The 21,270-nt window shown below is 42.4% G+C and overlaps 1 protein-coding gene across 1 annotated transcript in view; it reads left to right on the forward strand.

Annotated features, from left to right (window-relative positions):
- The first annotated feature begins 1,520 nt into the window (after window positions 1-1,520).
- The window catches only part of LOC137277347 (protein misato homolog 1-like), a 34,309-nt gene continuing 14,559 nt past the window's right edge, over window positions 1,521-21,270 (forward strand). Inside the window, exons 1-10 of the mRNA XM_067809042.1 lie at window positions 1,521-1,656; window positions 3,803-3,892; window positions 5,729-5,841; window positions 6,242-6,317; window positions 6,846-6,909; window positions 7,482-7,620; window positions 12,799-12,916; window positions 13,954-14,088; window positions 16,371-16,523; window positions 17,351-17,482. Of these exons, the coding sequence (XP_067665143.1) occupies window positions 1,579-1,656; window positions 3,803-3,892; window positions 5,729-5,841; window positions 6,242-6,317; window positions 6,846-6,909; window positions 7,482-7,620; window positions 12,799-12,916; window positions 13,954-14,088; window positions 16,371-16,523; window positions 17,351-17,482 (1,098 nt within the window). The 5' untranslated portion in view covers window positions 1,521-1,578. The remainder of the gene's footprint in view (window positions 1,657-3,802; window positions 3,893-5,728; window positions 5,842-6,241; window positions 6,318-6,845; window positions 6,910-7,481; window positions 7,621-12,798; window positions 12,917-13,953; window positions 14,089-16,370; window positions 16,524-17,350; window positions 17,483-21,270) is intronic.

Raw genomic sequence — 21,270 nt, forward strand, 5'->3', positions numbered from 1 at the left:
CCAAACATACACAACCATAACTTACGCCACATCAACCATAAAAAGATTAAGTAGTCATTTTGTTCAGGTTTTATTAGTCATCTAAAATACCCTGAGTGATTTAGCGCATCTACTACCTGGTGTATCTCGTGCCGATGATCTAGCGAAATATTGTCACTGAAGCAGGAATAGCTGCTGTTAGTTTGTTTTTAAATTCATATAGTCACAACCAGTATCATTTGGACTATAGCAATGTACTATCGTCCTATGGTATTGAACATTCAGCTGGTACTGGTATGATGTTATAAATATTTTAAGTCAAATTTACATCAGTTGAACCACGAAAGTGAACACACTGAATGGCGTTGTCTATCCATCTAGACTGGTTCTATGTTTGTGCTGGTAGAGTGAAATTTCCAAGATTCATCACAAGCTCAGGAACAATTCAAGTACACGTATGTCAACAAGATCAATGGTGTTTTTTCCTGTATGTTATTGAAGTTAGATCACTGGACATGTTTGTTATGTTCCTTGATATAGATTTACTTAATAAACATATATATATATATATATATATATATATATATATATATATATATATATATATATATATATATATATATGTATGTATGTATGTAACATAACGTGAATCACATTCAGCTTAGGCTACCAAGTTTTATGTTTTAGACATTTTGAACAGATTGTATGTATGTATGCTTTGATTACTGAATGGACAACCACTGAGTTTATTTTTCTCTTTTGATGTTCTTTTACAAGTAGCATCTGTTTCAAAACCAATAAGAAATCAAAGTGATAACCATTATGTTTGTTCATTTGATATCCCAATACAGGTAGCGTCTGTATTTAAAGCCAATATGAATTCAAAGTTAAAGAATGACACATTTCCAATTACTGACAGTAGTATGTATCTATATTATCTGTAGCCATGACTACTATTGGAAGTGCGTCACAGATGCAAATAGCTGAATTGCATAACATCTAAGAAGCCCTCATCGCTGCTCACAACTATATTTATACTTATAATTATATATTCTCGTTCCGTATGCGTTTGGAGTATGAATCATCAAATAGATTCGAAAGACATGTCTATTCACAGTCTACGAAGCTCTCTCTCTCTCTCTCTCTCTCTCTCTCTCTCTCTCTCTCTCTCTCTCTCTCTCTCTCTCTCTCTCTCTCTCTCTCTCTCTCTCTCTCTCTCTCTCTCTCTCTCTCTCTCTCTCTCTCTCTCTCTCTCTCTCTCTCTCTCTCTCTCTCTCTCACAGTATACACAGTATTAGCACAACATGAGCATTCCACTAACAGCTGTCAGTGATCGCGATTCATAACTTGTGGGAAAATACGGGGAAGACTATGCCTTAATATAACCCTTAAAAGGTCCGGATGACACCTACTGTAACGCCAGTCCTCCGGCGGTACAAGGTTCTGTAACCAGTTTAAAGGAATCTACCAATCACAGCGCGTCTTGCAAAGCGGGGATGGAAATTATCCAGTCGTGTATATTGTACCACAATATACACGACGTCATGTATATAGACGATTCGGTGTTTTGCGCACGTGTTTTCGCGTTATGCACAGGGAATGTCAACACGAGAGATTGTCACATTACAAATCGGTCACTATGCAAATTTTGTGGGCACACATTGGTGGAATATTCAGGTAAATGAATGCGAATGTGAATATGTGTGTTATCAGAAAAATAGAACAAACCGTCAAAGTGCCAGTATCTTTTGGACGTACAGTTGACTTACGGATTTTGTACTCCGGACATCTTTTCGGTGCAGATCATGGCAGATGCACAGAATGTATAAGAATGCTAAAATCCGTGTCACCCGTCGTCATAGACTGACTCTTATGCATTATAATCGACAGCTAAGGAGGCATATCACTACAGAGATAAAATCCTAATTCTGATGAATCTTCTTGTTAACGTTGAGCACTATGTGCGATCATTAGGAAATTGGTATTCACCAACTTCTACATTATATACCAAACAGTCTGTAAATAGCTAACGTATGACCATTTATTGTGTTACATGCTGTAGATTTCTGCTGAGAATAGTTGCAAAATTGCTGATGAGCCATTAAGCAGTTCACTCACTCATACACACTTGAATGAGAGGACAAGTTTGATGGATACACAACTTCTTTATTCTGTATAGGCGACGTTTCGATATAGATTCTAATGTTGTAGCACCCTTTGACATAGATTGTAATGTTATTGTCAAGCAAATTACTTGAAAGTTGTGCCGGAAAAAGTAGGCAGGTGCTGGATTAGGCAATGTTTTTATGATAATAATATTGTTAAAATGGTGGGACCAAAAGGTTTCATGCTAGTTTTGACAGTGTAGCAGATAGGACAGGTGCTGGTGTTGGCAGGTTTCCTTGTATAAACACTGACACTGCTATGTCATCAGCAAATAGTTGAGTATTGCTGATGATTGTTTAAAGTGCATAGTTTATGTAAGTAAACCAACACAACAAAGAATGACCCAGGCGTTATGAGTTCCAGCATTCCATGTGCTTTCACAATGTCGGGTGAACACCAACTGATGTAATCATGTGACGTAATGCATAGTGCGTAGATGATAGTAGTATGACTACTTGTTACAGTGATGCCTTCAACAATATCATCAACATATACTAAGAACAGTAGCAGCTCAAAGACTGATCCCTGGGAGACCACTGCCAATATGCCAAACAATGATGAGTGCCCATCTACAACTACTCTTTGTACTCAGAATTTCAGATAACTGCAAAACCATTCAATTCAACTGTGATGTAATCCATAGACCTCTAATTTAAACAATACACCCTTGTACCATACTTTGTCAAAAGACTCTTGAAGGTCCAAGGTAGAATAGGCTTTCAGCAACCCATTCTTGCCACAGAAAGGGGACTATGCTTGTCGTAAGAGGCGACTAACAGTATCAGGTGGTCAGACTCGCTGACTTGGTTGTCACATGTCGTCAGTTCCCAATTACGCAGATCGATTCTCTTTTCTGTTAGCCTAAGTATTGGTATGAAGCCATATAAATATGCAAGTTGATTAGCAGTACAATCTCCTGGCATAAATCCTGAGTGCAAATTTGTGAAGACATTATCGTACTGAAAATAAGTTAAAAACATATGTTCACTTACACTTCCCTCCATATGCAAATGAGGTAAGCTTCTTTCCATATGGTTGGAAAAATACATTCATGCAATGACTTATCAAACACATAATTCTGTGAGCTGATAAGAAAGTGATTCTGCGGTTACCTAGCTAAACAAGCTGAACAAAACTGTAAGTATATTTGCCTTCTCATTAGCATCTTCATAAATGACAAAGGTTTAATGTGTAAGGGATAAGGGAAGGGAGGAGTGTCTTTGTTGTCATTACTTCTCTTTTTCAGGTAATTGTTAACTAATTTCCACGACAATTTTGATTTTTCTACTGTTGTTTACTTAAATGGTATTAAATCAGTGTATGAGATAAGGCCAGAGACAGACTAGATTTCTGTCAGACAGTCTAAATCAACAGCTAGCCAGCCTGATGGTCTGGTGAAAATTTTAGAAAACATGCTTCATTAATATTCTTTGGATTGCCTGGTCTGGTTAAATCCATTTTGAGCTGGTAACATTTTGAAAGTACAGCCCTGATGTCAGACTGAGGTTTTGGACTATTTCATACACTGATGAAATGTTTATTTTGGTTCACTGATAATGGGAATAAAACATAACCAATGTATTCTCTAAGCTCTAAACTGTATACTAGAAAAACACGTTAAAAATAGTCTTTATCTTGTAAAGATCTTCATTTTCAGGAGTCATCATTTGTGTACACACCCCAGGCACTCACAGGGCCCAAGGAAATCAACCATGACGTGCTTTTCAGGGAGGGACAGACATTGCATGTAGGTTGGATATTGGGTAAAGGCAAACATGGCCAAGTGGAATAAGTCTCACTCAAGCCAAGCAATTGTCCAATCACCATTGCAACATTTGTACTTTGTTTTAATTCCAGTTCTGTCAAGAATCTGTTGCAAGAGGCAACCATATTACACCATCAGTTGTTACCAGGCACACCGTTGTGTCTCCTACTGTGTAGATTATTGCATACAGACTGGGAGCTTATTCTCAAAACATTTATAACTCCTAGAATTCTTAAGTAATTGCAGCCAATGTGTTATGAATGGGCTTAAGGAGTGCATGGGGCGAGGGGCAACCATATTACACCATAAACGTTTTGTGAATAGCTGGTCATCCATCACAACAGGAAGCAGGGTAGCCTCATGGTTAAAGCGTATGCTCATCATCATGCTGAAGACTGGGGTTCAATTCTCCACATGGGTACAATGTGTGAAGCCCATTTCACTGAAAGTGGCATAAGGTCATATTCATTCTCTTACACATAAGAATGATCCTTTGGAAATTGATCTGTCTCTATCATGTAACCCATGTGTACTTCTCTCATGTCTCAGCTTGAGTTTAGGTATGCTCTCCAGAAATACAAACTTGACATACAAAAGATTTGAATTGTAAGAAAATATTTGACACAAACCAGTCTGTGCTGTATCAACAACATATGGGGGGAATGGTTGCCGATGTCAAAACGTTTAATAAAATGTTGAACGAAAACTTAACATTATACTCATGTCTGTAGTGAATCGGTAAAACACACTACATGGAATTAATGTGCATCATGATATTGTGTATTATCTTGAGCTGAAGTATATGTCTGTAGGCTTTGAAAGCCACATCAGGAGTACTCCACATGCATTGCTTTAGTCACTATAGACTACAAGAGAATGAAAAGACAGACAGAAGTTCAATGACACACCGTCATCGGCCTTTTACAAGGATGGGCATCACAGCATGAGGTGGCAAAGCACTTCAGCATGTCCACACAGAATATCTCAAACCTATGGACCCATACACTCAATACTGGCAGTGTTAGTGACAGTCCCAGGTCAGGTCATCCTGGAGTTGCCAATGCCACCAAGGATTGCTACATCTGGTTAGGACATCTTTGTTCAAACACTTCGTCCGGATCATCCACAACAAACCAAAACCTAGACTGAGACGAATCTCCAACCAGACAGTGTGCATTTGGCTATGGGAAGTCAGACTTTTACTAGAAGGCTAGTCCAACGTCACATTTCCGTTATCAACATCAGTGGTTGATCTTTATAGTATGACAGTGCTCTTCCTCATCTGTTTAACAGGGCCTTTCCTGCAAAGCAATATTTAGGTGTTACCTAGGCCTTCTTGATCACACACTTTATGCCCCATTAAAAATCTATGGGATACTCTTGATTGATGTTTGCGCCAACATAATCTGCCACCTCAATCACTCAGGAACTGCACACAACACTTGAGAAAATTCAAAAACATTCCTCAAGACAGCAATCGGCATCTCCTTTCCTCTGTGTGTCACCACTGCCAAGCTGTTAGTGATGCACATGGTGGTCACTCTAAATACAGACATTTCACTCTGACCATGTGCCTCTAATAGCCGTCTGTGGTTTTACCAAACACTTCCATGCTAATTGTGTTTTGGAAGTTTGTAAAGTGATGGTTTTACTCTAACTATGCAATGATGTTTGAATCAGTTATGAGCACTCAGTAAGTTAACTCCTGAACAGTATGTCAAGTTTCTTTTTTTTGAAGCATACATATAGTTTTCCCAAGCCTGTACGTTGACATGTCATGCTGTCCTAATACATGTACTTGTTATATGTTTATTCCAGGGGGAGGTGACGTACACACCTCGTCTCATCGCTGTGGATCTGAAAGGGAGTCTGAATGCACTGAGAAAGGAGGGAACTCTGTATGAAGCAGGCAAGGAGGAGGAAGTTAAGTGGTCAGTGTGTGATTGTAGTCACAGAACTCATGAACTGTCAGTCTTAGTGGTTCTTACTCTTGATTGCAACTATGCAAGCGCGTCTGTTATTTGGCAGCTTTCGTTGACTGAAGGGTCTCTTCATTTTGTTATGAAATGTCTTCCCTTTCCACTATCGTATTGTCTTGTAAAATTTATGAATTATCATCATCACTTTGTTATTTTGTTATCACTTGCTTTCAACATGTGCAAATTGGATATGGAGTCTGTTGAAACTACTAATTATATTTTTGCAGAGATCAGACAATGTGAGACTGATCTGATAGGGAAGTGCGGCCTGTTTTAGGCATGCTTATATCTGAATATGTAGTGTTATGTGGAGAAAACAATACACTGACACTTTCTGATCATGCTCCTACAGGGAGAGCGATGTTGCTCTTCACGAGTCCAGCCCAGTCCAAAAGAATGAATTCCTGGAAGACTTGGATCTTGTGGAGGTAAGTTACTAGTTCAGGTGATCTTCACAGTTAAGCTCTTGAACTGAATTCTCATTTGAGGTGATTGATTGTTGATAACCTGTTCCACTTGAAATGGTAAAACAAATTCAGCACTAGCTGAAACAAAACAACAGCCTGCGTGGTGTAAATCATATGCCTTTCCTTGACTAGTACCAGTAGATTGTAAGTACAATGGCTAAAGATTGTACTGACTGTTGAGCAGTGAAATGTGCAATGCCAATCAAAGCATTCAGTGTAATAAGGACCAGGGGCTCCTTTCACAAAACAGTCTTTTCTAAGGTTGACCTCAACTACCATTCTTTAACATTGCACTAAGGTTACGTCAGTGACTTACCATCAACTTAGTACTTTGTGTAAGGAGGCCCTGATTAGAATCTTGTTATTTTCATTGACATTGGCAATGTTTTAAGTACTTTGGCCTTGTATTTAATATTGTTGGGACTGTGGATGATATGTTTGTGCTTGTTTTTACCACATGTGGTTTAGACATTCCGTGTTTTGTTACAGGCTGAGCAGATGTCAGATGTCCATCCAAATCTAGAGGATGACCCCGATATGAAACCAAACTCTGGTGGGACTACTTTGTATTTGTGATTCCGTTTAACTGAGAAACATTGAATCAGCATGGTGGTAATGGGGGCAGCTATGGAGAGTTTGGTCTCAGTTTATGGTTTATGGTAGGGTTGCCTTGTGGTTGAAATGTTTCTTTGTCCCAAGACCCTTGCTAGATTTCCCTCAAGGGTATTGTACGTGTAGTCTACATCTGTTGTCCCACCATGACTAGGCTGGAATATTGCTGAAATGGGGCAAACCATATTCACTCCCTGTTTACTAATATTAGGACTGACACACTCAAGTGCCTGTGCTTAAGTGTAAAGGCTTTGAGAAGGGCAGGTAAGCAATGTGCTTTGGAGAGCCCTGCATGTGAGCTTTTTAGCTCTCCTGAAACCATATGGACAGTTAGGACTTGTCATCCCATTACCATATTGGTGTGTGTGGTCCAGTATTTCCAGCTAGCCTTCACAGCAGTGAAATAAATCCATGTTACTACCACTTGATTTTATTTGTCTGTAACCATGGAAGCTGCATTCATTGCAAGATTTGTAAGGCTGAAGTTTCTGTATTTCAACCATGTTGTGACAGAGAAGTCCGAGACCGAAGATGCTATGTTTGGCCGTAAACTGTACAATCTGGACAACAGTGTGTCTGTGTGGTCTGATTTTCTCCGTGTCCACCTTCATCCCAAGTCCCTACACATAGTGGATGACTACATACACAGGAAGTAAGTTGGTTATGTTTTTCCTTTTCCTGACTCATGCTTATTATGCTTATCTCCATCCCTCTATGCGAAGATAGTGGAACACTTGAAATCCCTTGAAGTTCCCTTCTATTTGAAGTGGACTGTTGCTGCAAATGTCACACCTGTCACTCTCGCCTTTATGGCCCAATGGGGACAGTTGAGGCATTTGAAGTCCCAGTACAGCAGCTAAGTGTTTTGCTATTTTGGTCTTTTTTAACCAAATAATTATGTCATATTTGGCTTTTGGTTTGTATTAATCATCGTTGCAGTGTGAATTTTGTTGTGACATTGAGTAAATTTGATGTATTCCCACACAGATTTTCCTCATCTGAGACTAGGTTCTTCCACTGTTCACGATGAACTTTGGAAGAATTTGTTTCATACAGAAGTTGTTTTGTATTTATATACTGTTCCAGGATGTGCAAGGGGCAAACAACTTAGGTTCTCTGATGGGAAGTCTAGTAATTTGGTTGATTCTGTGTCTAGTAACTGTGTGTTATCTGCTGCTTATATTCATGTTGATAGTGAATTGCCAGACGTACCAAGGGGGCATGGTCGAGAGACCAGTGAGACTATGTCCAAGTCTCAGAAGCCTTCAGAATCACTGTCATCTTGGTATAGGTCTTCCTCTTCCTCCAAGACCAAGTCTTTAGGTACAAAGAAACAACGGACCAGCTCTTCTGCGAAGTCCTTCAGCAATGACATCATCCCTCCTGACGAACAAGACACCTTCAACGAATCTTGACTCCTGCATACTACCTGAGGTACAGAACCTCAGCATGCGGCATCTACTAGTCCTTCATCAATTGCATTTACAACAACGCTGCAACCTTCAGAGTCTTTTTAACGCAGACGTTGACAACATGTTCACTCCACACATCAGATGCTTCTGCGAATCAACAACAGCTTCTGACACTTGCCCAACAGTTCACTACTCACATGATGTACCTCCTGGAACTATGGTTGGAAGAGGAGCAGAATCGTCACGCCATCACCTACAAGATGATCAATGATGACTTTTGACTCCTTGACTTTCAGTCCAATTGCACCCATATCTACAGTATCAGACAACTTATCTATGGCCTTCCATACTGCACAAAGTACCAGCATCAACAGATCTCATCCTTCAACGCAACAAGATTTTACTCTTCACCACATGAAAGCACCTGAGGTGGATGACAATTCATCAACGAGGACCACAACCATTCTTCAAAGCATAGGTTGTCTAGATCATCACCCTCACTTGCGATGAAGGCCTTGGAAGAATAAATAATCATTCACAAATGCACTTACACACCTTCAGCAGGAAAGGTTCACCACATGCTTTATCAAGACACTTAGGCTTGAGATACGAGTTGTCATCACCGTTGAATACAGATGTACATCCTTCACAGGAGCATGCACGCATTCTAGGAATGCAGATTATTCTACAAGATCAGCATGTGTGGAAGGAGCATTCCAACGTTTGCCGTTTAATGCCAGATGATTCAAACTATGACGAACTTTATGGATGACAACTTCTGTATTACGATAGTGCGATGTTTCGGTACAGATTCTTGCACCGTTGTCAAGAAGGAATGAAACAGTGGTGGCAAAGTATACATGGTGAGGTTAACAAAGACTAACAAGATAAAAAGGTAATTAACACAATAGGGTAGGAACTGAGGTGATGAAGCCAGTGGGTAGACGATGGGGGAGGTAGTAGAAGCCAACAATGTACAAATGTAATCGATGGTTTAACAAGGCAGAGAGTTTATACAGCTCATTGGGTTTGGAGGAGTGCATCATAAGCTGATGGAATGTAATATCCTTGATCTCGGTTGATGATAGGCTTTTGTTGTTTGATATGAATGGCTTTCTGTGAGTTTGGTTTGTGATCAGTGATCAGTCTGACAGCAAATCAGCCATCGCTGTACCAGCTTGTACTACCTCACTGACTGTCTTCATGAATATTCAGCTGATTGAAACATTCCTGCAGCAATGAACATGGCGTGCACAAAACAGTATCATATTACTGGAAGATTATTGATGTAGTCAGAGTTGTATCTGAAGCATGTTCTACAGTCTGGGAAGAGCAATCTTCATACCACAGAATTGTTGAGTCAAGATTCAAGCAATGATAGTGCAGGATCTACTCTCTTCATTACCACTTTGACAGTGGCAATGTCTTCTGGGTCTACTCGCCACAGCGCAACTTTTGAGATGAAGGGGAAGATACAACTACGCCCATTACAACAGTTGCGCATGGACTTATTTGACAGAGCCAGTCTGCAACAGTCATCTGTAGGTAGATGAGTCATTACATGGTTTGGGTGCTCACCTACACAACGAAGTCGCAGCAGGAACCTGTACGAGCAGCAATTGCATTCTGCATATCAACCACCCAGAAATAAAAGTAGTAATCAACACAGTATGACACTGGTTGACAGCATCAAGGAACAAACTACTGATGGTCCACACCGACAACTCCATAACAGAATGGATGGTACATCGAGAGGCGTTTTTGACTCATCAGTCAGACGTTCAGATCACCATAAATAGACCCATTCGCCACCAGGTTCAACAGTCAGATACCAACGTTTGTATCTCTAGTACCGGATCCATTCGCATGGGCAGCAGATGCTCTCAACATCTTGTGGGAATGACTAAATGCATACACGTTCCCACGTCTAGTATTTCGTCTGAGAGTTACCGGGACAATAAAACAGACTACGATGCTACAACTGACTTTGGTCACACCTTACTGGCCAGCAAGAGAATGGTTCTCAGTAATCATTGAAGCACTAGGACAACCATCACTCAAACTTGAGGAGTTAAAGAACATACTCGTCCATCCACACAACAAACAAGCACACAGCATTTCGACATCATTCCAGCTTCATGCATAGATCGTATCAAAGCATGCTTGAAACATTGAAGAAATTCTGCTAGAGTGGCTAATCACCTCAACTCTGCACAGATATACTCTCAACTTACTTGGTGGTATATGGATGCGATTTGAGATATATGCCAAGCAGAAAGGCTTCACTGCATTGAAAGCCACACATCCTCAAATGGAGAACTACCTATGTCATCTACAACATACTTGAAGACTTTATGTGTCTGAACTGTCAACATAACTGGCAGCACTTGGCTAGAATTGCTCGCCTTATTGTGCTTGTTCAAGCTGGGAGACCAACAACTCAGGTTTAAGACACCAGCTTGGGACAAGTGATATCTACTAGCCACTAGATCGGACATCCTTTGAACTGACGACACAGAAAACCCTGTTTCTACTTGCCCTACCAATGGCAGCACAGAAGTACATGCACTGGACTTCAGTCATACACAACTTGACTTCAGCCATTGTGAGTTTACACCTAGGACTGAGATGGGATTTCATCACCCAAAATCAACTGCTTGGACAACCGGATAGACAATTCCACATCCTGGCATTATCTACAGTCCTTGTTCCACATGATACACAGGATTTATCATGATGCCCAGTCAGAGCATTGAAAATATACTCCAACCACTAAATCAAGGCGCCTATTCATGCCCTTGTCGACTGCGACACTTACAGAAGTATCCGGCAACACTATCTCAGTATGGATGTGAACCATTATACTGAGGGCCGACAAAGCAGCAGGACTCGAACCTCCACATGAAGTAAGAACCTTGACATCAACACTCGCTCTGCATGGAAACTGCTTGCTTACAACGATAATGGAGGGTTGCTTTCAATCACAGTAACTAACGGATCCACGGAAGTGCAGAGTTTCTATCACCCTTTTATCCATGTGACTTGTTAAGACCAAGACACTCTATGGAGTATAATAGTTGAGAGTCTATGCGCACGTCTACAGTGTAGCATGAGTGATTATGACCCTTTACTCGTGATGAAGATACTTGCACGTGAAAAGGGTCGGAACTTGTCTTGATCGGAAATCTTGACATACAGTTGCATAAAACACTAGCTGATCTATATATCATCACGTTCCAGTCTGTGATTGCTTTACAAGAAGACAAGTTCGACCGGATCTGATCCCCCCCATTTCACAGATGAATATTGGAAGAACAGGACCAAACTACCACCATTACAGTCCCTGAAGTGGGAAAGTAACAGACGCTCTTATGTGGCAGCCAACAGAATCCATTGTGGCCTGACCCACTGCCTTCCGTCAGATTCTGTAAGCATAATAAGCATGAGTCAGGATAAGGAATAATATGTAATTTTCTGAATAAAATTGATATTTCATTCGTATCCTGACTCATGACATCAAGCCCTCCCTACCACCCCTCTCAGACACTTAGATTCACTGTAAATCTTGTGTCGGGCTTATGAGATTGAGGAGAGCGACAGGCATGGCTGGTCATGTGACCATATTGGCGGGAAACAGGGAGGCTATCGCTGAGTGACATTGTATGTTTGCTTCAATAAGAAGGGCACTTCAAGGGATTTCAAGTGTTCCACTATCTTCACATAGAGGGAGGAGCTAAGCATAATGAGCATGAGTCAGGATAAGTATAAAATATCAATGTTATGCACAAAATTCATTCTTGTTTTGGACCCCAGGACAGCATAATACATTGCAAAATGGAACTCCTATAATTATTTAGTACATATCCACCTTTCATTACTATTGAATCTTGCATTCTCTTTGTTCTTTGCCATAACCAATCAGTTAACTACCTGTTATCTTCTCTTGTTAAGTGCCCACATTTGTTATCACTGTTTGGTTTTCATATGTACTTATAGAGCTGTTTGCTTCATTGTGCAAGTAAAATCTTCAAATCATCTTAATCTTCAGCCAAGCTTCCATTCAGCTGACAAAGGAGCAACATTATATTACATTCCAAAACATTACATTCCAAATTTATTTTTCCCCTGTTACGTGTATCACTTCTAAGTGACATTCAGAAACTTCTTCTTGTGTTGTTTTGGTTGATGTATGAAGTGGCTGAAGGATGCCTGCCAACACGAGGGTCTGACTCTGGCGCCCTACCTACCTCAACCAATTCTCCGGAATTATTGACTTTCACAGAAGAATTGTTACAGTTGATTTCCAGCAGTGGATATGTTTAAACATAGCTGTGTGTAGTACCAATGATCCTAGACCTATATGTTTGTATAATTTGACAGAAGCATAACCTGAGGTTTATCATAGCTATTTCTTCCAGTGAGGAGCAGCCATTCGACATGTTCCAGCTGGGCACCAGCGTTTTGAAGAATGTCGATTCCATGGATGCTATAGAAGACCAGATTCGGTTCTTTGTTGAGGAGTGCGACCATCTGCAGGTACACAACATTCAGGCATGGCTACCTGAACAATGGGGGTGGTGGGGTAGAAAGGAGGTTATAGTGTTTGCTTGTCACACCAGCGGCATGGGTTTGATTCTCTACATGGGTACAGTGTGTGAAGCCCACCTGCAGGTTCACAACATGGAGGTATCACTACCTGAACAAGGGGGATGGTGGGGTAGCAAGGTGATTAACGTTTTTGCTTGTCATACCAGCAGCATGGGTTTGATTTCCCACATGGATTAAACGTGTCAAGCCCACCTGCAGGTTCTCAACATGTACAACTACCTGAACAATGGGGGTGGTGGGGTAGAAAGCTGGTTAAAGTGTTCGCTCATCATGCCAAAGGCTCAGGTTCGATTCCTCACATGGGTACAATGTGTGAAGCCCACCTGTAGCTAGACTACATGGAGGCAGTGAGTAGGCATGGGGTACCCTAGTGGTTAAAGGTTTACCTCATCACACAAAAGGTACAGGTACGATTCCCCACATGGGTACAGTCTGTGAAGCCCACCTGTAGGTACACAACATGGAGGCAGTGAGTATTCATGGGGTACCCTAGTGGTTAAAGGTTTACCTCATCACACAAAAGGTACAGGTACGATTCCCCACATAGGTACAATGTGTGAAGCCCATTTCTGGTTCCCCCACTGTGATATTGCTTGAATATCGCTAAAAGTATCATTCAAACCCAATTCACTCACTGACATACGTGAACGTATGGTTTGTATGCCAAGATAAACTCTTTTGCTTTCCTGTCCATTTTTCTTTTTGCGATGGAAACATTCCACGCGTAGTCTGTCACCTTTTTTGTGAAAAAGAGATTATCATTTAAATTTGTTCTGTTTTCTGCATTCAGATCTGTTTTTCATGTGTTTGATTATCTCAACCTAATTTGACACAAATATTTATGTGATGTTATCTTTGTGTTGTTCAGCATCGTTATCCTCTATCTTTGTGCATGGGAATTTGGAGGAGGTAACCTTGTTACCAAGGCAACCATCCACTTGTGATTGCTAGTTGTCTTTCTGCAGGGGTTCCACATGCTGATGGACTGGTGTGATGGGTTTGGAGGGTACGGGGCCAGCCTTCTCCAGTACCTGGAGGACGAATACACAAACAAGGCTCGGATGACATGTGCTGTATCACCTGCTGTCATGCCTGATTCTGTGAGTTTGCCAATAGTCATCACATATACCAGTGAAACTGTGTGAATTTTTGTCTTTGTGTGATTTTTGGCTTAATTAGGTTTTCTGTATGAGGGCCACAGCAAGAAAACAAGGTCTGTAAGAGCCGTTTGGAAAAATGAGATATTCTAAAGGTCTGTAAGAGCCGTTTGGAAAAATGAGATATTCTAAGTTTGGAAATGAGGTTTAGACTTTTTGCATATGAAATCTTGCATGTTTGGAACTGCATGAATAGGGTGTGTTCTGTTTTGCTGGCTGTGCCATGTGGCTTGCTGGTATTGCTACTCTCACCACAAGTTATTAGGAGATGGGTCTAAAACAGCGCAAACACAGGGTTTCAAATTCGTCTGGTCATAGACCTTAGCATTCACACATACGACAAAATGTTATTGATGTCAACTTCTTCTTTATTGTTTTCACAAGGGGCTATTCCTTGCCCCTTCATCAGGTGGATTCTAAATGCCTCTCAAGAACCTTTAGCATTCACAGTTTGCCAAAATATTTACCTGCCCTAACTTCTTGTTTCTAAATGTGATCCAGATGATCTTACAGGTTGTTGTTACATGCCGGGTGATATAGTTGACGCCTCATCTGTCCGTCCGTCCGTCCGTAATCATTTTGTTTCCGGAGCATAACTCAGAAACCATTCAATATTTTTAGACCAAACTTGATAGATATAGTAGTCTCAGCCTATGGTTGTGCCTTTTGCTATTTACAGATTTTTGGCATTTATATTTTTTTTGTTTTTCCATGGAACATTTTGGTGTTAGTGTTACGATGGGGTGACCTTCATTTCCAGAGCAGAACTCAAAAACCATTCAATATTATTCTGCAAAACTTGGTAGATATATCAGTCTGAACCTATAGTGGTGCCTTTTGGTATTTACAGGTTTTTGTGATTTATTATTTTCTTCATTTCCATGGAAACATTTCGGATATAGTCTCAAAATTCAGAGGTATGTTTCGTTTCCGGAGCAGAACTCAAAAGCGTTCAATATTTTTCTGCAAAACTATGTAGATATATCAGTCAGAAGCTGAAGTGGTGCCGTTTGCTATGTACAGGATCTTGTGATGTATTATTTTCTCGGTTTTCATGGAAACGTTTTGGACCTAGTCTGAAAAGTGAGAGGTGTGTTTCATTTCCAGAGTAGAACTCAAAAACTTCTTAATATCAGTTAGTAAAACTTTCTAGATATGTGTGGCAGACCCCAAAGTGGTGCCTTTTGGTCTGAACCTATAGTGGTGCCTTTTGGTATTTACAGGTTTTTGTGATTTATTATTATCTTCATTTCCATGGAAACCTTTCGGACCTAGTCTGAAAAGTGAGAGGTGTGTTTCCTTTCCGGAGTAAAACTCAAAAAAACATTCAATATTTTTCAGTAAAACTTGGTACATATATCAGTCAGAACCTGAAGTGGTGCCTTTTGCTATGTACAGGATCTTGTGATGTATTATTTTCTCGGTTTTCATGGAAACGTTTTGGACCTAGTCTGAAAAGTGAGAGGTGTGTTTCATTTCCAGAGTAGAACTCAAAAACTTCTTAATATCAGTTAGTAAAACTTTATAGATATGTGTGGCAGACCCCAAAGTGGTGCCTTTTGGTTTTTAAAGGTTTTTGTGATATATTGTTTTCTTGGTTTCCATGGAAACGTTTCGGACTTAGTCTCAAAATGGAGAGATGGGCTTCGTTCCCAGAGCAAAACTCGAAAACCATCTCATATCTTTCAACAGATCTTGGCAGATATATGACATTGTGACTTTGCTGGTTACAGACATATGGCATTTATAATTTTCATGAATTCCATGGAAACAATTCAAACTTAGTCTAAAAAAACAATGAGTAACTCTCAGATTATTTGTACTTTAAAACATGGGGGTGCCGGGGGGATATGTCATCTTCTCATGACTCTTGTTGTATGTGTCTGTAATTAGTTTGGTGCTATAGAACTTTTAAAAGGTATCACTTCAACATCTGAGCAACAAAAGCCTATTTGAATGGAAACATTTAGATATCTAAGAAGAGGTGAAGCATTCTCCATACAGACCAGGGATCACCACTCAGCCTGAAAAACCTTCATTCTAATGTTCCAGCTGACATGGAGTGTGTCCCCAATAGTTCGGGAAAGTAATCATTCATAGCCCAAATATGTTACGGTGAGGTATGCCAGCAAAGAAAACAGAATTTAGTATTTATAGTTCTATTATTTCCATATCAGTGAAATATGAATGAAATGATTTGTGGCAAACAGATGATCTTGTTTCAGACTGTTCGACATCGTGCTAACCGAATTATCAACAGCGCTTTCTGTCTAGACAAGGGAGGTAATATGAGCTCTCTGTTTGTCCCCATGTCCCTGGCTGGCTCTCTGTGGAAGAAGATGGGGTCATCTCGACACTTTCCCTATCTCAACTACAAGGTGGGAGGCTTTTGGGCAGGAAATGTATCTGAAACATCATTGTAGAATTATGAAGTATACATTATACTTTCACTCATTTGATTGATTACCTATTTTCCTTCTACTTTGTTGTACCCTGCCACAGAATGGGGGACCAAGTATTCAGCAGCATCCATAGATACATCTTGATTGTTGCTGATGCAGTATCTCGTGAAGGGTTGTACCCAGTGTTTTCATGTTCGGGGATCGTGCAGACACCAGTTGATATAAGTGACCTTGACCTTTTCTTCACATTAACCACATCACTTTGTCCAGTTTATAAGCTCTTGGTAACGTGATATCTCATGGACTGTTAAGACACCATGTCTTCAAAATTTCGTGACAGCCTTCTTTGGGAGATTATGCAGACAGCAGTTGATTTAGGTGACCTTGACCTTATCTTCTTATCGCCACACTTTGACCACTATTCAAACTTATGTGAGCTCAATATCTCATAAAACATTGCACCCAATGTCTTCAATTAAGTTAACAGCCTACATAGAGTTATAAACATTTAATTCTTCTTTAACGACATTGCCAAATTAGTGGCAAACACTTGTTGTGGTTAAAACTATACATTACATTTACCATCTCACTTGTCCTATCACAGCTCACTATCCTGCCTATCATCACTGCTCACACGTTTATGAAGTTTATTGTCTGTGCAGGCAGATACTTAAAGAAATATTGGATTTAGTGTGGAAACTAGTTTGTGTATTGATGAATAAACGTAAAAAAGTTAATCCATCTCTATATATGTTGGGTAGTGTGTAATGTCGATACAGTCATGTTTCTAATGTCGTTGTCAGGGGGAACTAGACTACCACACTAGTGGCATCATGGCAGCCTGTCTGGATACAGTCTCTCTCCCCTACCGACGTGAGGGCTTCTCTACACAGCTGGCTGATATTACCGCATCCTTCAACAGTCTTGGCAGAAAGGTATGTGTAAGCCAAGCATAGACACAGAATTAGTGCACAGGCCATCAAAATCAGTTTTAAATTTATACAAAAGGTTATGAATTCTTTGAAGAAAGTCCTCCTTGGGGTACATATAAGCATTTTTATGTCCATTAAAAATCCCTACGACAGTTGTAACTATTTTGATAATAAAATATTTACAAAACAAAAAAAACTCTTTTTTGTCTTGTGAGACCACCCTTACAGGGCCCTGAGTGATCAATCTTCGGAGGGTATGAATCCGTTAAACGTATGCTAACCCGATCCTTATGGAACACAGTTCCGGGTCTGAAGACATGGCATGTAAATCGCCAACACGTCTACCCAACGTAACTGGCACCAAGAAAGCTGTTTTCCAACTTAACAGTTGCCAAGACAGGTTGGCCAAGTCATAAAAAAGAGGAGAGGACAACCAATCCAATACTATAGACCTCAACGGGTATGTGAAAGGCTGAAATAGCCGGGGAGTAGCCTTGAATCATAGAAGTGGCTAAGCCAGATTCTAAACGAGACTGTAAGAACTCCAAAACTTCAACTACAGTCGAAGAAAAGGGATCAAGAATCCCTCTATTTCCACACCAGCACACATCTGTCCTCATATTGTACATTTGTGGAATCCCTCCGCAAAGCTGGAATTGTGTCTGCAACTGATGCAGGAATTCCGCTCTTTTGGAGACGATTCCGGACAGTGACCAGGCCACCCACTGAATCCTGGGATTGGTGAGAGGCTCGCCGTTCTGGGATAGTAGGTTCGGTCACCACGGTAATAGTACAGGCGGGTGCACTAGCGACCTGAGAATTACCGGAAACCAGCGTTGAGACAGCCACAGAGGTGCGAGAAGCACTAGTATCCGGGCTGGTTAGGTGGCAAGCTGAGACAGAACTTTGGAAATCAGGGGAATTGGAGGAAACGCCCACAACACCCTGTCCGTCCAGTCCAGCTGGAAGGCATCGGCGGCAATCGCTCTCGGATCCAGAATCCGAGAACAAAAAAATGGAATGTGATTCGTCACCCCAGAGGCAAACAGATTCACCTGGAATGACCTGAACAACTGGGAGATAATCCCGAATATCTCATGATCGAGCAACCACTCGTGTTGAGCTAGAACACGTAGTGAGAGCGCATCTGCACGCACGTTGTCCTCCCCTGGGAGATAAACGGGCATAACCCGTATGCTGAACTGATCGCACCATAGCAGAAACTGCCATGCCTCCTGAAGGAACGATGGAGACACAGTGCCGCCTTGCTTCAGAATGTAGGACATCGCTGTCTGGCTGTCCATCTCTAGTCAAACCACGCGGCTTCGAACCTGATCCATGAAGCGTTCAAACACCAACCTTACTGCTCTCAACTCTAGCACATTGATGTGCAAGATCGCCTCGTGCTCGGACCATAGGCCCGACACTGTGAGGTCACCCAGGACGCCCCCCTACCCTGTGAGGGAGGCATCCGTCTGAATTGTGAGCAACGGTACCGAAGTCGTCAGAGGTAAACCTTTGGATAGATTTCCGGTATCTGTCCACCACCGCAAGTGAGGTATCAACCTCTGGGGAATAGCCAGATTCTTCTCGCAGCTCTCCGAGTGGGACCACTGCTGTGCTAACGCCTGCTGAATGGGACGCATTCTCAGGCGTGCATGCCAAACTATGTCCACCGTCGCCGCCATGTTGCCTAGCAACTGAAGCCACGTTCGTGCTGAGGCCATAAGGGACTGTAGGAACCTAAACACTATGCCCTGTACCTTGATAATGCACTCCTGGGACAGAGAAACCAACCCTCGGGTTGTCTCGCCCCTCGTCCTCAAGAAAACCAAATCCTGCGTCGGCACCAGTTCTGATTTTTTTAGATTGATAACCCAACCTACCCTGGTGAGAATATCCATCACCGACTGTGTGGATTCTCGACTTAGGTGTTGGGAGAGCGCTCTGAGGATCCAGTTGTCCAGGTATGGGAAACAAAAGTTGCCCTGCGCCCTGGCGACCTGAGCTGGTACTAGCATGAGTTTCGTGAACACCCTTGGCGCCGTGGAGATGCCAAAGGGGAGCACACGAAAGTGATAACAAACCCCGTTGAAGGAAAACCGGAGGTATTTCCTGAACTGGGGATGCATCGGTACATGCAGGTATGCATCTTTGAGGTCAATTGACGTAAGCCAATCCCCTGCCTCTACAGACGAGATCACTGGCTTCAGTGTCTCCATCTTGAAAGATGGCACCTCTATCAAGTTGTTCAAACCCTTGAGATTTAGAATGGGTCTGAACCCGCCGTCCTTTTTGGTAACCAGGAAATAAGTGGAGTAGAACCCCATATTCTCCTGGCCATCTCTATGTCTGCCTTGTCCAATAAAGACTGAATTTCGGCACGGAGGATTGACACCTTTTCAATAAAGCGAATCCTGGCAAAAGGAGGAGGCTCTCGCTTCCACTGTGGCATGTGGCCATCCCTGAGTGTGGACAGGACCCAGGGATTGGACATGACTCTCTCCCATTCCCGGAGGAATAACGGGAGGCGATCACCCACAGGAATTTCTGGTAGAAGGCAAAGCGTCCCGGCCAACGGCAGAGAGATTGACGCTTGCAATGGAACAGCTAAGGGCTCCGGAGGTACGCTTACTGGGAAGCTGGGGCCGACTTGCCCTTGCTCTTATGTGCCTGTAGTGGAGCAGTCCGCTTCGGCGCATCCTTAGACTGAGGCGCAGGATAGCTTGAGCTGAGGACCGAAGACCGCGCACGAGAGGTGGAGGGTTGTTCAAACAAGGGCTTAGAGTCCTTGAAGTGACTAACAGCCTCCACGACCTCCCTAACTACTGTCAAAGCCCCCAGGAACAGGGTCAAGCCCAGTCGGAAAGGCAGAGACAGCAGTGCCTGCTGTGTATCCAGCGAATACCTGGCGACAGACAGCCATAACCTACGAAGGCCCATCACTTCACACATCATCTAACACATTGAGTCGCATGCCAGATGTGAATACATCTCCGTAAGTTGTCGCTCTAACATGGACGAGGAAATATCCTCGTCCCCATCCTCCTGTGACACCAGCTGCCTCTGCAGGACAGAGAGGTAGGCAACGTGCACCGCAACCTTAAGTTGCTGCATGGCGTTCCGACATTGCTCCTCAAAGGAGCAGTAAACTGAGCGCAACACCTGGTTCGATGAGGTGAAAGGTTGCCCTGACGAGCTGACGCCTGACTCTGGCCAGACGACCCTCCAAGCACGATCAAGGCGTAAACACACTCGTCAGCAACAGGAGTGTCAAACAGCGCATTCTCCCTATCGAGTAGCGGTGATTGAGCTCCGGGAGATCGAACTGCGAACGGCTATCCGACAGAAGCGGATTAATTACCTCACTGATGAGTGAAGGCAATATGTGTAACTAAGTCTCTGCCACCCTAGACGGAGCAAACGCTTCCCCAGGGAGACAAAACTCCGCGGGATCGGGGCGTCCGAAGGGACAACCACCTGCGGCACAACTATAGCGATACGTTAGCGCACTTGCCGTAGGGACAATCTGAGGGAGAAGCTATGAACTTCCCGCGACTGCTCTGGACCACCATCCTCTTCCATGGCACCTCGCTGCGCATATCCCCAAAGGAATCCCCCGTACCGAGGGATACCTCCAAAGGTGCGCACGAGGAACCCGCCGACAAGGGCAACGGATCTAGACGAGCAGGGTTGCCCAAACCCCCCGGAGGTGGCAAAGCCAGTTGCCGATGACCAACGGTACAAGACCCGATGGACCAGCGCCAGGAAGCGGAACTGCACCCACGAGC

Source organism: Haliotis asinina, chromosome 3, assembly GCF_037392515.1.
Source record: "Haliotis asinina isolate JCU_RB_2024 chromosome 3, JCU_Hal_asi_v2, whole genome shotgun sequence".
Lineage (NCBI taxonomy): Eukaryota > Metazoa > Mollusca > Gastropoda > Lepetellida > Haliotidae > Haliotis > Haliotis asinina.